Here is a 15,482-nt window from a genome sequence, read left to right as displayed (position 1 = left end):
TTTTTTTCCCTCATTTTCTCCATCCGGCTCCGTTATTTTTTTTTTCTTCTTTTCCTTCCCATTTTTTTTTTCCTTAAATTCCATTTTTTCCCCCAAAATTTTTTTTTCTCTTTTCCTTCCTCATTTCCCCCCCTTTTTTTCTTCTTCTTTTTTTTTTTTCCCTTTTTCCTCCTTTTTTCCCTCAATTTTCCCCCCAAAAACCGCGCCCCCCCCGGGGGGGGGGAGGGGACAATAAATAAAGGAGGGGGGGGAGGGGCGCGGCCGAGGGGGGGGAGGGGCTTTTCCCCGCCCCTCCCCCATCCAAAACCCCCCTTAAAAAATCCCAAAAAATTCCCAAAAAATTTCCCAAAAAATTCCCAAAAAATTTCCCAAAAATTTCCCAAAAAAATCCCAAAAAAAATCCCAAAAATTCCCCAAAAAATCCCAAAAAATTAAAAAAAAATTCCCAAAAAATCCAAAAAAATCAGAAAAAAATTCCCGAAAATTCCCGAAAAATTTCCCAAAAATTCCCAGAAAAATTCCCGAAGGGAATTCCCGCCCCCCCCCCCCGCCCCTCCCCCACCCCCGCGCGAGGTCAGACGGTTGCGAGCTTTGGGCTGAGCGTGGGGGGAGGGGAGGGCGCGCGCGGCCCCTCCCCCCCCTCCGGGAGGATTTTTTTTTTTTTTTTTTTTGGTGCGAAAAAGTCACTTTTTTGGGGCGAAAATCGCCCATTTCGGGTCCTCCCCTCCCCTCCCCCCCCTCCATAAACTGGGGAGGGGGGGCGAGGTGGGGGAGGGGATCGAGGGGGGGGGGGTCTCTGCCCCTCCCCCTCCCCCTCCCCCTCCTCAGAGCGTCATTAAATTAAATTAAATTAAATTAAAAAGTTGTTTTGGGGGGGTGGGGGAGGGGTCGGTTTTTGGTCTGTAGCTCGTGCTGAGGTGAGGGGGGGGGGGAGGGGGGGGAGGGGCGGGATTCCCACCCCTCCCCCCCCCGAATTTGCTCACTCGCCCCCCCCCCCGCGGTGGGGGAGGGGCGGGGGGGAGGGGGCGGCGTCGCTGTCGCTGCAGGAGGAGCAGGAGGGGGAGGGGGAGGGGGGGGGGAGGGGCGCCCCCCAGCAGGGGGAAGAGGGCGGGGGTCGCCGCCGCCCCTCCCCCACCCCCGCCGGCCCCGCCCCCCGCCGCCACCGCCGCCCCTCCCCCCCCCAGCAGCAGCGGCGCCGCCCCCGCCTCAATTCCCGGGAGGGGCCGGGGGGTCCCAGCGCCGGCCAGGGCTGCGGAGAGAGGGGGAGGGGGCGTCAGGGACCCCAAAAATAACGGATTGGAACCCCAAAATCCCGATGGGAAACCCCAAATCCTGATGGGAACCCCAAAATCCCAAAGGGAAACTCCAAAAACCCAGATGGGAACCCTAAAAATAATCTGGGAACCCCCAAAATCCCGCTGGGAACCCCCAAAATACAGATGGGAAACCCCAAATCCTGATGGGAATCCCAAACCCGGCTGGGAACCCCCAAATCCTGATGGGAACCCCCAAACCCGGCTGGGAACCCCCAAATCCTGATGGGAACCCCCAAAATCCAAATGGGAAACCCCAAAATCCCGATGGGAACCCTAAAAATAATCTGGGAACCCCCAAAACCCGGCTGGGAACCCCCAAATCCCAAAGGGAAACCCCAAAATCCCAAAGGGAAACCCCAAAATCCAAATGGGAAACCCCAAAATCCCGCTGGGCACCCCCAAAATCCCACCTGTCAATCACTCCCTGCTGTCAATCACCCCTGTCAATCATCCCGTCAATCACCCCTGTCAATCACCCTGTCAATCAATCACCCCTGTCAATCAATCACCCCTGTCAATCACCCCTGTCAATCACTCACACCTGTCAATCACTCACACCTGTCATTCACCCCTGTCAATCACCCCTGTCAATCACTCACACCTGTCAATCACCCCTGTCAATCAATCCCCCCTGTCAATCACCCCTGTCAATCACTCACACCTGTCAATCACTCACACCTGTCAATCACCCCTGTCAATCACCCCTGTCAATCACCCCTGTCAATCACTCCCACCTGTCAATCAATCACCCCTGTCAATCAATCACCCCTGTCAATCCCCCCTGTCAATCCCAGCTGTCAATCCCCCCTGTCAATCCCAGCTGTCAATCACCCCTGTCAATCACCCCTGTCAATCACCCCTGTCAATCACCCCTGTCAATCCCAGCTGTCAATCCCCCCTGTCAATCATCCCCGCTCACCTTGGATGGTGGCCAGGGGGGCGGGGCCGAGCAGCCCCCCCCAGCACCGCCCCCCTGCAAAGCAAAGCGGGGGGAGGGGTCACGGCGGGGGGTGGGGGAGGGGCGGGGTCACCCGAGCCCCTCCCCCCTTCACCCCCAGCCCCTCCCCCACCCTCGCCCCTCCCCCTCCCCCCCCCCAAACTCACCCGGAGCCGAGGCCGAGGGGGGGAGGGGGGCGCGCCGGGGGGGGGCGCGGGGGGGGAGGGGGCGGGCGGGGGGGCCCGAGGCGGCGGCCGAGGACAGTGACGTCACTGGGGGGGGGAGGGGACAAAGGGTCAGGGGCTTGGAAATTCCCGGAATCCCCTCGAAATTCACGAAATTCCCTCAAAATTCCCGAAATCCCCTCGAAATTCCCGAAATTCCCTCGAAATTCCCAAAATTCCCTCAAAATTCCCGAAATTCCCTCAAAATTCCCTTTGAAATTCCCAAAATTCCCTCGAAATTCCCAAAATTCCTGAAATTCCTCGAAATCCAAAATTCCTCGAAATTCCCAAAATTCCCTCAAAATTCCCTTTGAAATTCCCAAAATTCCTCGAAATTCCCAAAATTCCTGAAATTCCCTCGAAATTCCCAAAATTCCCTCGAAATTCCCAAAATTCCCTCAAAATTCCCTTTGAAATTCCCGAAATTCCCTTGAAATTCCCGAATTCCCTTTGAAATTCCTGAAATTCCCTTAAAATTCCCGAAATTCCCTTGAAATCCCAGAAATTCCTTTTGAAATTCCCGAAATTCCCTCTAAATTCACTAAATTCCCTCAAAACTCCAGAAATCCCCTTAAAATTCCCGAAATTCCCTCCGAAATTCCTCAAATCCCCCTTAAAACAACCGAAATCCCCTTAAAATTCCCAAAAAATCCTATTTAAACATCCCAAACTCATTGAAATTCCCAAAAATCCTCTTTAAACACCCCCAAATCCCACAAAATTCCCCAAAATTCCCTCAAAAGTTCCCAAAATCCTCCCTTGAAACAACCGAAATTCCCTTAAAACCGCCCCGAATTGCCCCCAAATTCCCCAAATCCCCAAATCCCCTCGGAACCTTCCAGAATTTCCCCTCCCCCCCCGGAATTTTGGGGGTTTTTTTTGGGATTTGGGGTCCCGGGCTCACCTGAGGCGCCGAGGCTGCCGGGGGGGGGGAGGGCGAGGGCGGGGCCGGGCGGGGTCACCTGGGGGGACACAGGGGGGGGTTGGGGGACTTTGGGGACATTTGGGGGAATTTGGGGCATTTTGGGGACATTGGGGGATTTTGGGGGGGATTTTTGGGGATGACCCCAAAGTGACCCCAAAGTGATTGACCCCAAAATCCCCCAAAACCCTCAACCACCCCCACCAAAAAAACCCAAAAAAGCCCTCAAAACCCCCAAAAAAAACCCCCAAAAACCCCCCAAGAACCCCCCAAAAAACCCCAAAAAATCTCCCAAAAAACCCCCAAAAAACTCCAAAAAACCCCGCAAAAAAACCCAAAAACCCCCAGAGAAAACCCAAAAAACCCCTCAAAAGTACTCCAAAAAACCCCAAAAAACCCCAAAAAAACCCCAAAAATAACCCAAAAAAAACCCTCAAAAAACCCCCCCAAAAAAACCCAAAAAACCCAAAAAAACCCCAATAAATCCCAAAAAAACTCCAAAAAAAAATCCCCAAAAACTCAAAACCCCCCCAAAAAACCCTCAAAAAAACCCCAAACCTCCCCAAAAAAACCTAAAAAAAAAAAACCCCAAAAAACCCCCAAAAAACCCCAAAATAACCCCAAAAATAACCCAAAAAACCCCTCAAAAAACTGAAAAAAAAACCCCCCAAACCCCCCCCAAAAAACCCCAAAAAACCCCCAAAAAACCCCAAAAATAACCCAAAAAAACCCTCAAAAAATCCCCCCAACAAACCCAAAAAAAACCCCAAAAAATCCCAAAAAAACCCCAAAAACCCCAAAATAAACCCCAAAAATAACCCAAAAAACCCCTCAAAAAACTCAAAAAACCCCTCAAAAAAACCCCAAAAAACCCCAAAAAACCCCCAAAAATAACCCAAAAAAACCCTCCAAAAACCCCCAAAAAAACCCCAAAAATCCCCAAAATAACCCCAAAAATCCCCAAAAATCCCCAAAAAACCCCAAAATAACCCCAAAAATCCCCAGCCTCGCCCACCCCGTGAGCGCCGAAGGCCGGGACCTTCCCGGCGGCGTTGGGGACGTTCCCGGTGACGTTCCCGGTGACGCTCCCGGTGATGTTCCCGGTGACGTTCCCGATGTTCCCGGTGACGCTCCCGATGTTCCCGGTGATGCTCCCGGTGACGTTCCCGATGTTCCCGGTGACGTTCCTGACGCCCCCGGAGCCGCCGGAGTTGCCGGAGTTGCCGGAATTGCCGGAGTTGCCGCAGGGGTTGATCCGTTTCTCCTTCTGGCGCCGGTTGCAGAACCAGACCCGGATCACCTCCTTCTCCATGTGCAGCTGCTCCGCGATCAGCAGGATCTCCTCCGACGTCGGCTTCTGGTTCTGGAGAGAGCGGGAAAATCAGGAATGGGATGGGAAAATATCGGGAATGGGGCGGGAAAATAACGGGAATGGGATGGGAAAATAACGGGAATGGGGCGGGAAAATAACGGGAATGGGATGGGAAAATAACGGGAATGGGATGGGAAAAATAATGGGAATGGTGGGGGGAAAATCGGGAATGGGAAGGGAAATAACGGGAATGGGGAGGGGAATGTCAGGGAAAATCGGGGGAAAAATAATGGGAAAATATTGGGAAAATCGGGGGGAAAATGGAGAAAATATTGGGGAAAAAATGGGAAAAATATTGGGGAAAATATTGGGGAAATTGGGGAAAACATGGGGGAAACATCGGGGAAAATATCGGGGAAATTGGGGAAAAATGGGGGAAAAATCGGGGAAAATATCGGGGAAAAAATTGGGGAAAAATAGGAAAAACATTGGAAAATATTGGGGGGAACACTGGGGAAATGGGGGAAAATATTTGGGGATATTTTGGGATAATTTTGGGATATTTTGGGATGTTTGGGATATTTTGGAATTTTTGGGATATTTTGGGATATTTTGGGATATTTTGGGGTCTCGCTGGGATGGGATTGAGGCCCTTTTGGGGCCGTTTGGGGCCATTTTCTGTGGGGTTCTTTGGGATATTTTGGGATATTTTGGAATTTTTGGGAATTTTCCGGAACATTCCGGGACGTTCTCTCACCGCCAGAAGGATTTCTCCAGGGCGAGGCGCACGTTGGGTTTGGGATGGGTTTGGGATGGGTTTGGGGCCATTTGGGGCTGTTTGGGGCCGTTTTGGGGCCGTTTCTCGCGGGGTTTTTTGGGGATTTTCGGGATTTTCGGGAATATTCCAGAACATTCCGGAACATTCCGGAACATTCCGGGACATTCTCTCACCGCCAGGAAGGATTTCTCCAGGGCGAGGCGCACGTTGGGTTTGGGATGGGTTTGGGATGGGTTTGAGGCTGTTTTGGGGCCGTTTTGGGGCCGTTTTTCGCGGGGGTTTTTTGGGATATTTTGGAATTTTCCGGAACATTCCGGAACATTCCGGAACATTCCGGGACGTTCTCTCACCGCCAGGAAGGATTTCTCCAGGCGAAGCGCACGTTGGTCTCGATGCTGGTTCGTTTCTTGCGCCGCCGCCCCGGAGCCCCTCGAAGCCCCCCAGGGAGGGGGGGCCCAGCGAGGGGTGGGCTGGGCAGGGTCGAGTCCACCGACATCGTCTCTGGGGGGGGAGGGGCAGCGCCCTATAGACCCTATGGAGCCCGTAGGGCCCTATGGAGCCTGGGGAGCCTATAGACCCTATAGACCCTATAGACCCTATAGAGCCCATAGGGCCCTATGGAGCCTATGGACCCTGGGGGAGCCCATAGACCCTATAGGCCACTATAGACCCTATAGACCCTATAGACCCTATAGACCCTATAGCCCTATAGACCCTATAGGCCCTATAGACCCTATAGAACCCTATAGACCCTATAGAGCCTATAGACCCTATAGACCCTATAGACCCTATAGAGCCCATAGGGCCCTATAGACCCTATAGACCCTATAGACCCTATAGAGCCCATAGAGCCCTATAGACCCTATAGACCCTATAGAGCCCATAGGGCCCTATGGAGCCTATGGACCCTGTGGAGCCTATAGACCCTATAGACCCTATAGACCCTATAGAGCCTGTGGAGCCTATAGGGCCCTATAGACCCTATAGACCCTATAGAGCCCATAGGGCCCTATGGAGCCTGGGGAGCCTATAGACCCTATAGAGCCCATAGGGCCCTATGGAGCCTATAGACCCTGTGGAGCCCATAGACCCTATAGACCCTATAGAGCCTGTGGACCCTATAGACCCCATAAACCCTATAGAGTCCATGGAGCCTATGGACCCTATAGAGCCTATGGAGCCTATGGCGCCCATAGAGCCCTGTAGACCCTATGGAGCCTATAGAGCCTATAGGGCCCTATAGAGCCTGTGGACCCTATGGACCCTATAGAGCCCATGGAGCCTATAGAGCCTATGGGGTTCCTATGGGGTTCCTATGGGATCTATGGGGTTCCTATGGGATCCATGGATCTATAGGGGATCTATAGGGGATCTATGGGATCCATAGGTCCCACCTGCGTCCCTCAGCCAGGTCTCCAGCAGCGGTTTCAGCTTGCACAGGGGGAACTGTGGGGTTCCTATGGGATCTATATGGGATCTATGGGGTTCCTATGGGATCCATGGATCTATAGGGTATCTATAGGGGATCTATGGGATCCATAGGTCCCACCTGCGTCCCTCAGCCAGGTCTCCAGCAGCGGTTTCAGCTTGCACAGGGGGAACTGTGGGGTTCCTATGGGATCTATATGGGATCTATGGGGTTTCTATGGGATCCATGGATCTATAGGGGATCTATAGGGGATCTATAGGGGATCTATAGGGGATCTATGGGATCCATAGGTCCCACCTGCGTCCCTCAGCCAGGTCTCCAGCAGCGGTTTCAGCTTGCACATGTTCTTGAAGCTGAGGTTCAGCGCCTCGAAGCGCGAGATCGTCGTCTGGCTGAAGTCGTTCCCGTAGAGCTTCCCCATGGCCAGGCCCACGTCCCCCTGCGACCCCAAAATCCACTTGGGGGGACCCCAAAATCCACTTGGGGACCCCAAAATCCACGGGGGGACCCCAAAAAATCCACCCCAAAAAGCCCCAGATTGACCCAAAAAAACCTGACCCGAAATAATCCCAAAATCCCCAAAATCCCCTATAAAATCCCCTATAGGGAACCCAAAGGAACCCCAGGCCCACGTCCCCCTGTGACCCCAAAATCCACTTGGGGACCCCAAAATCCACTTGGGGACCCCAAAAAATCCACCCCAAAAAGTCCCAGATTGACCCAAAAAACCTGACCCGAAATAATCCCAAATATCCCCAAAATCCCCTAAAAAATCCCCTATAGGGAACCCCCAAAGGAACCCCAGGCCCACGTCCCCCTGCGACCCCAAAATCCCACTTGGGGGGACCCCAAAATCCACGGGGGGACCCCAAAAAATCCACCCCAAAAAGCCCCAGATTGACCCAAAAATCCTGAGTTGAAATAATCCCAAAATCCCCAAAATCCCCTAAAAAATCCCCGATAGGGAACCCCCAAATCCCCTTTAAATCCTCCCAAACCTCCCCCAGATCCCACCTGGGAGCCCCAAAAACCCAAAAAATCCCCAAAAAACCCCAAAATTCCAAATCAAACCCCAAAAAACCCCAAACCTCCCCCAAATCCCCCTTAAAACTCGGCAAAAAAGCCCCAAAAACCCCACAAAAAAATCCTAAAAAATCCCCCCCAAAAAATCCCAAAAAATTCCTAAAAATCCAAAAAAAAATCCCCAAAAAATCCCCCAAAAATCCCCAAAAATCCCCAAAAAATCTCCCAAAAATCCCCCAAAATCCCAAAAAATCCGGAAAAAATCCCAAAAAAACCCCCCCAAAAATCCCAAAAAATTCCTAAATATCCCAAAAAAATCCCAAAAAATCCCCCCAAAATCCCCCAAAAATCCCAAAAAAATTCAAAAAAAATCCCCAAAAATCCAAAGAAATTAAAAAAAAAATCCCCTCAAAATCCCAAAAAAAATCCCCCCAAAAATCCAAAATAATCCCAAAAAATCCCCCAAAAAATCCCCCAAAAAATCCCAAAAAATCCCCCAAAAATCCCAGAAAATTGCCCCCAAAATTCCCAAAAAATCCCCAAAAAATCCCCCCAAAAATTCCCAAAAAATTCCCAAAAAATCCCCAAAAAATGCCCCCAAAATTCCCAAAAAATCCCCAAAAAATCCCCCAAAATTCCCAAAAAATTCCCCAAAAATTCCCCAAATTCCCAGCAATCCCGGAGCTCACCTGGGTGAATCCCAGCTTGATCCTCCTCTGTTTGAAGGTGCGGGCGAACTGCTCCAGCTCCTCCAGGTCGCTCGGCTCCTCCGGGGGAGGCCCCGGGGGGATTTCGGGACATTTTGGGGAGGCCCCCGGGGGTCCCGGGGATTCGGGGACCCCCGGGCGGGGCCCGGGCTGGGGAGAAATCCCCCCCGGAAATTAAAATTTGGGGTTAAAAGAGGGGAAAAGAGGAGAAATCCGAATTGGGGTGGGGGGAAAATGGAGCTGGAGGGAATGGAGCCGAAATTCCGGGAAATGGACCCAAAATCCCTTAAAAATGAACCCAAAATCCCCCAAAATAAACCCCAAAATCCCTTAAAAATGAACCCAAAATCCCTTAAAAATGAACCCAAAAACCCCCCAAAATAAACCCCAAAATCCCTTAAAAATAAACCCAAAACCCCCCAAAATAAACCCCAAAATCCCTTAAAAATGAACCCAAAAACCCCCCAAAATAGATCCCAAAATCCCTTAAAAATTAACTTAAAATCCCCCAAAATAAACCCCAAAATCCCTTAAAATAAATCCAAAAAAAACCAGAAATAAACCCCAAAATCCCTTAAAAATGAATCCCAAAACCCCCCAAAATAAACCCCAAAACCCCTTAAAAATGAACCCAAAAACCCCCAAAATAAACCCCAAAATCCCTTAAAAATAAACTCAAAAACCCCCAAAATAAACCCCAAAATCCCTTAAAAATTAACCCCAAAACCCCCAAAATAAATCCCAAAATCCCTTAAAAATGAACCCAAAAACCCCCCAAAATAAACCCCAAAATCCCTTAAAAATTAACTCAAAAACCCCCAAAATAAATCCCAAAATCCCTTAAAAATGAACCCAAAAACTTCCAAAATAAATCCCAAAATCCCTTAAAAATAAACTCAAAAACCCTCAAAATAAATCCCAAAATCCCCCAAAATTGACCCCTAAAATAAAATCCCCAAATCCTTAAAATGAACCCAAAAATAAATCCCAAAATCCCTCAAAACAAAACCCCAAAATCCCTCAAAAATAAACCCAAAAATAAATCCCAAAACCCCACAAAAAATAAACCAAAAATCCCACAAAAACAAATCCCGAAATTCCGTAAAATAAATCCCCAAAACCCCCCCAAAAAAAACCAAAAGGGGGAAAATGACCCCAAAAAACCCCGGGGGGTCGGGGAGGGATTTGGGGGGGATTTGGGGTTTTTTTGGGGCAGATTTTGGGGTTTTTGGGGTTTTCAGGGGTGAATTTTGGGGTTTTTTGGGGTTTTCAGGGGTGACTTTGGGGTTTTTTGGGTCAGATTTTGGGGTTTTCGGGGGTTTTGGGGGTGAATTTTTGGGTTTTTTTGGGGTTTCGGAGGGTGAATTTTTGGGTTTTCGGGGTTTTTTGGGGTGAATTTTTGGGTTTTTGGGGTTTTTCGGGGTGAATTTTTTTGGGTTTTTGGGGTTTTTGGGGGTTTTGGGGGTTTTGGGGGTTTTGGGGGACCCCTCCCGTACCTGGGCGTGCAGCCCCCCGCGGGGGGTGTTGGGCAGGAGCCCCCCCGGGCTGTGCTGAGGTAGCTGAAAGAGGTTGGGGGGGGGCAGCAGCCCTGGGGGGGGGAAAGGGGGGGTCAGGGGGGTCCCCAAAACCCCCGGGGACCCCCCAAAAACCCCCCAGGGACCCCAGAACCCCCAGAGACCCCAAAACCCACAGGGACCCCCCCCAAACCCCACAGGGACCCCCAGAACGTCCCTGATCCCCCCCAGACCCCTCTTGGGACCCCCAAATTCCCCCCCCAGGACCCCAAAACCCCCCCCAGGAGTCCCCTCAGACCCCCCCAAAACCCCTCCAAAAAACCCAAAAAACCCAAAAAACCCCAAAAAACCAAAAAACCAAAAAAAAAACCCAAAAAACCCCAGGACCCCCCCTCGAGCCCCCCCAGCCCCCCCTGTCTGTCCCTGCTGGGCTGGGGGCAGCAGGGGAGCCTCCCCCAAAACCCCCCCCAAAACCCCCCCAAAAAACCCCAAAAAATCCCAAAAAATCCCAAAACCCCCCCAGACCCCCCCGAGCCCCCCAAAACCCCCCCAGACCCCCCAGGACCCCCCCCAGCCCCACCTGTCTGTCCCTGCTGGGCCGGGGGCAGCAGGAATTGGGGCGGGGGCTGCAGGGGAGCCTCCCCCAAAACCCCCCTGAAAACCTCCCAAAAAAACCCCAAAAAAATCCCAAAAAATCCCCAAAAACCCAAAACCCCCCCAGGACCCCCCCAGAACCCCCCGAGCCCCCCCAGCCCCACCTGTCTGTCCCTGCTGGGCCGGGGGCTGCAGGGGAGCCCCCCCCAAAACCCCCCCAAAACCTCCCAAAAAAAAACCCCAAAAAATCCCAAAAAATCCCAAAAAAATCCCAAAAAATCCCAAAACCCCCCCAGGACCCCCCCAGGACCCCCCAGGACCCCCCCCAGCCGCACCTGTCTGTCCCTGCTGGGCCGGGGGCAGCAGGAATTGGGGCGGGGGCTGCAGGGAAGCCTCCCCCAAAACCTCCCAAAACCTCCCAAAAAAAACCCCAAAAAAACCCCAAAAAATCCCCAAAAAATCCCAAAAACCCCAAAAAATCCCAAAAAACCCAAAACCCCCCCAGACCCCCCAGGACCCCTCCCCAGCCCCACCTGTCTGTCCCTGCTGGGCCGGGAGGCAGCAGGAATTGGGGCGGGGGCTGCAGGGGGTGTCCGGGCACCAGAACCAACTGCTGGAGCTGCAGCAGCTGCTGAACCTCCTGACGGACACACGGACACGACCGGGACAGACGGACAGACGGACAGACGGACGGACAGACGGGACAGACGGACAGACACCGGACAGACGGACAGACGGACAGACACCGGACAGACGGACAGACGGACAGACGGACGGACACGGGACAGACGGACACCGGACAGACGGACACCGGGACAGACGGACAGACGGACAGACAGACACGGGACAGACGGACAGACGGACACCGGACAGACGGACAGACGGACAGACGGACGGACAGACAGACGGACACCGGACAGACGGACAGACGGACACGGGACAGACGGACAGACGGACAGACGGACAGACGGACGGACACCGGACAGACAGACACGGGACAGACGGACACCGGACAGACGGACACGGGACACCGGACAGACAGACACGGGACACGGACAGACAGACGGACACCGGACACACGGACGGACACACACGGGACAGACAGACGGACAGACGGACACGGGACAGGGCGGACGCACAGGCGGACGCACGGACAGACGGACACACGCACGGACAGACGGACACGGGGCAGGACCGACACGGGACAGGACGGACGGGACAGAGACAGGAGACGGACACGGGACAGACGGACAGACGGACAGACGGACACGGGACAGGACCGACACGGGACAGGACAGGACAGACAGACACACGGACACACGGACAGACGGACAGACACGGGACACGGGACAGGACAGACGGACAGGACAGACGGACACCGGACACACGACGGACACACGGACAGACGGACACACGGACAGACGGACAGAGGGACGGGACCACGGACAGAGGGACGGGACAGACGAACAGACGGACAGACACGGGGACAGACGGACAGACGGACAGGACACACGGACACGGGACAGGACAGAACGGACACACGGACACACGGACAGACAGACGGGACAGACGGACAGGACAGACGGACAGGACAGACGGACAGGACAGACGGACACGGGACAGACGGACAGACGGACACAACCCGGGGGGGTCCCGCGTGAGCTCCGGGACCCCCCGAGAGGAGAAACTCGGGGAGGGAATTGGGGGAAATTCGGGGAAATTCGGGGAAATTCGGGGCCGATTTTGGGGCGATTCCGCGCGGTTTTGGGGCTGATTTTGGGGTGATTTTGGCGCGATTTGGGTGCGGTTTCGGGGCTGATTTTTGTGCTGATTTTGGGCTGATTTCGGTGTTATTTTAGTGCTGTTTTTCGGCTGGTTTTGGGCCGATTTTGGGGCGATTCCGCGCAGTTCCGGGGCTGATTTCAGTGTGATTTTGGGTTGATTTCGGGCTGTTTTTGGTGTTATTTTGGTGTGATTTTGGGCTGGTTTTGGTGTGATTTTGGGCTGTTTTTGGGGTGATTTTTGGGCTGTTTTTGGGCTGGTTTTGGGCTGGTTTTGGGCTGATTTTGGGCTATTTTTGGTGTTATTTTGATGTGATTTTTGGTGTGATTTTGTGCTGTTTTTGGGTTGATTTTGGGCTGATTTGGGCTGGTTTTGGTGTTATTTTGGGTTGATTTCGGGTTGATTTTGGGGCGATTCCGCGCAGTTTCGGGGGTGATTTTGTGCTGTTTTCGGGCTGGTTTTGGGTGATTTTGGGCTGATTTTGGGGTTGATTTTGGGCTGTTTTTGGGCTGATTTTGGGGCTTTTCCGCGCAGTTTCGGTCCCGTCCCCCCCTTACCTGCGCCGAGAGCTGGATGGGGCCGGGCAGCGGCAGCGGGGGGGGAGGGGGAGGGGGAGGGGGAGGGGGGGGGAGGGGCCCCCTCGGGGGTCCGGCGGGGGGAGGGGGAGGGGCGGGGGGCGCGGGGGGGGGAGGGGCGGGCGGCGGGGGTGGGAGGGGCGGGGCCCTGCGGGAGCTGCGCGGCCGCGGCCGCCAAGAGCTGAGCCTGGGCCAGGAGCTGCTGGGGGGCCGGGAGCAGCGCGGCCAGCTGCGGACGGACGGACGGACGGACGGACGGACAGAGGGACACGGATGGACAGATGGACAGACGGACAGACAGACGGACACGGGATGGACAGACGGACACAGGGGACAGACACGGGGACACACAGACAGACGGGACAGACGGACACGGGATGGACAGACGGACACGGGACAGACACGGGACAGACACGGGGGATGGACAGACGGACAGACACGGGATGGACAGACGGACAGAACGGACAGAGGGACACGGGATGACAGACGGACAGACGGACAGAGGGGACACGGGATGGACAGACGGACAGACAGACGGACACGGGGGATGGACAGACAGCGGGACAGACGGACAGACGGACACGGGATGGACAGACCGGACAGACAGACGGATAGACACGGGACAGACACACGTGGGATGGACAAGACGGACAGGACGGACACGGGATGGACAGACGGACAGACAGACGGACAGACACGGGACAGACACGGGGATGGACAGACGGACAGGGGGCAGGGGGATGGACAGACGGACAGACGGGGATGGACACGGGACAGACACGGGACAGACAGACGGACAGACGGACACGGGGGATGGACGGACAGACGGACACGGGATGGACACGGGATGGACACGGGACAGACGGACACGGGATGGACAGACGGACAGGGGGACAGGGGGACAGTCGGACACGGGATGGGCACACGGACAGACACGGGGACGGACAGATGGACACAGAGGGGACGGACAGTGACAGACAGGGGGACAGGGAGGACAGACACACGGACAGACACGCGGGGAACGGACAGACGGACACGTGGGGGGACAGGGGGACGGACGGACACACGAGGGACAGACGGACACGGGGACGGACAGGGGACAGACGGGACAGACGGACAGACGGACAGGTGGGGGACAGGGGGACGGACGGACACACGGGGACGGACATGACGGACAGACGGACAGGGAGGACAGACGGACAGGGAGGACAGACGGACAGACGGACAGACGGACACGGACAGGGGCAGCGGGTTAGTACCGGCCCCAAGCCCCGCCCCCCGCAGCAGCGAAGCCCCGCCCCCAACCCCGCCCCGAAACCCCCCCCAAAATATCCCCAAAATATCCCCCAAAAAAAATCCCAAAAAATTCCAAAATAATCCAAAATATCCCCCAAAAATTCCAAAATATTAAAAAAAAACCATCCCCAAAAATCCCCGAAAAATTAAAAAAAAAATCCCCAAAATATCCCAAAAAATCCCCAAAAAAATCCAAAATAATCCAAAATAATCCAAATATCTCCCCAAAAATTCCAAAATATTCCAAAAAAAATTCCCCAAGATCCCAAAAAAATTTAAAAAAAAATCCAAAAATTCCAAAAAAAATCCCCAAAAATCCCCAAAAATATAAAAAAAAATTCCCAAAATGTCCCAAAAATATTAAAAAAATCCCCAAAATGTCCCCAAAAAAAAATTCCAAAAAAATTCTAAAAAAAATCCCCAAAAATCCCAAAATATCCCAAAAAAATCCCCCAAAAATCAAAAAAAATCCCCAAAATCCAAAAAAATCCCAAAAAATTAAAAAAAAAATCCAAAAAAATAAAAAAAAATTCCCAAAATTTCCCCGAATGTTCTGGAATGTCCCAAATGTCCCCAAATGTCCCCAAATGTCCCCAAATGTCACCCAAATGTCCCCAAATGTCCCCCACCCCCCCCCTCACTCACCCCCGCCAGTTGGGACCCCGCGAGCAGCAGCTGAGCCTGGGAGAGGGGGCGCGGGCTGGGGCGGGGGCGGCTCCGGAGCCGGACCCGTCACCTGCGGGATTTGGGGCAAATTCCGGCAAATTCGGGCAAAGCCGGGAAATTCGGGGAATTCGGGAAATCCGGGAAAATCGGGGAATTCGGGGAAATCCGGGAAAATTCGGGAAATTCGGGAAAATTCGGGAAAATTCGGGAAATTCGGGAAAATTCGGGAATCCGGGAAAATTCGGGAAAATCCGGGAAATTCGGGGAAAATTCGGGAAAATCCGGGAAAATTCGGGAAATTCGGGCAAATCCGGGAGGTTTTGGGGGGATTTGGGGATTTGGGGGTTGGTTTGGAGCCGATTTTGGGAGTTTTGGGGGTGATTTTGGGGGGGATTTTGGCGATTTTG

General features: G+C 53.4%; 1 protein-coding gene across 1 annotated transcript; it reads right to left on the bottom strand.

The window, feature by feature from the left end:
- Positions 1-761: 761 nt before the first annotated feature.
- On the bottom strand, positions 762-15,109 carry LOC131574542 (POU domain, class 2, transcription factor 2-like; the record flags this gene model as incomplete). The annotated part of the gene is made up of 17 exons (XM_058829017.1): positions 762-815; positions 988-1,040; positions 2,236-2,289; positions 2,496-2,525; positions 3,382-3,439; positions 4,415-4,762; positions 5,663-5,688; positions 5,865-5,990; positions 7,216-7,357; positions 8,631-8,798; positions 10,145-10,236; positions 10,743-10,788; positions 11,092-11,104; positions 11,290-11,396; positions 13,096-13,136; positions 13,261-13,342; positions 15,055-15,109. Coding segments are annotated over 17 exons (1,495 nt in total), but the record flags the coding sequence as incomplete, so codon positions are not given.
- Positions 15,110-15,482: the final 373 nt, after the last annotated feature.

This window comes from Poecile atricapillus, unplaced genomic scaffold (genome assembly GCF_030490865.1).
Source record: "Poecile atricapillus isolate bPoeAtr1 unplaced genomic scaffold, bPoeAtr1.hap1 scaffold_381, whole genome shotgun sequence".
Taxonomy (NCBI): domain Eukaryota; kingdom Metazoa; phylum Chordata; class Aves; order Passeriformes; family Paridae; genus Poecile; species Poecile atricapillus.
Note: the sequence above shows the minus strand (reverse complement) of the source record. Positions and strands in the feature narration are given on the sequence as shown.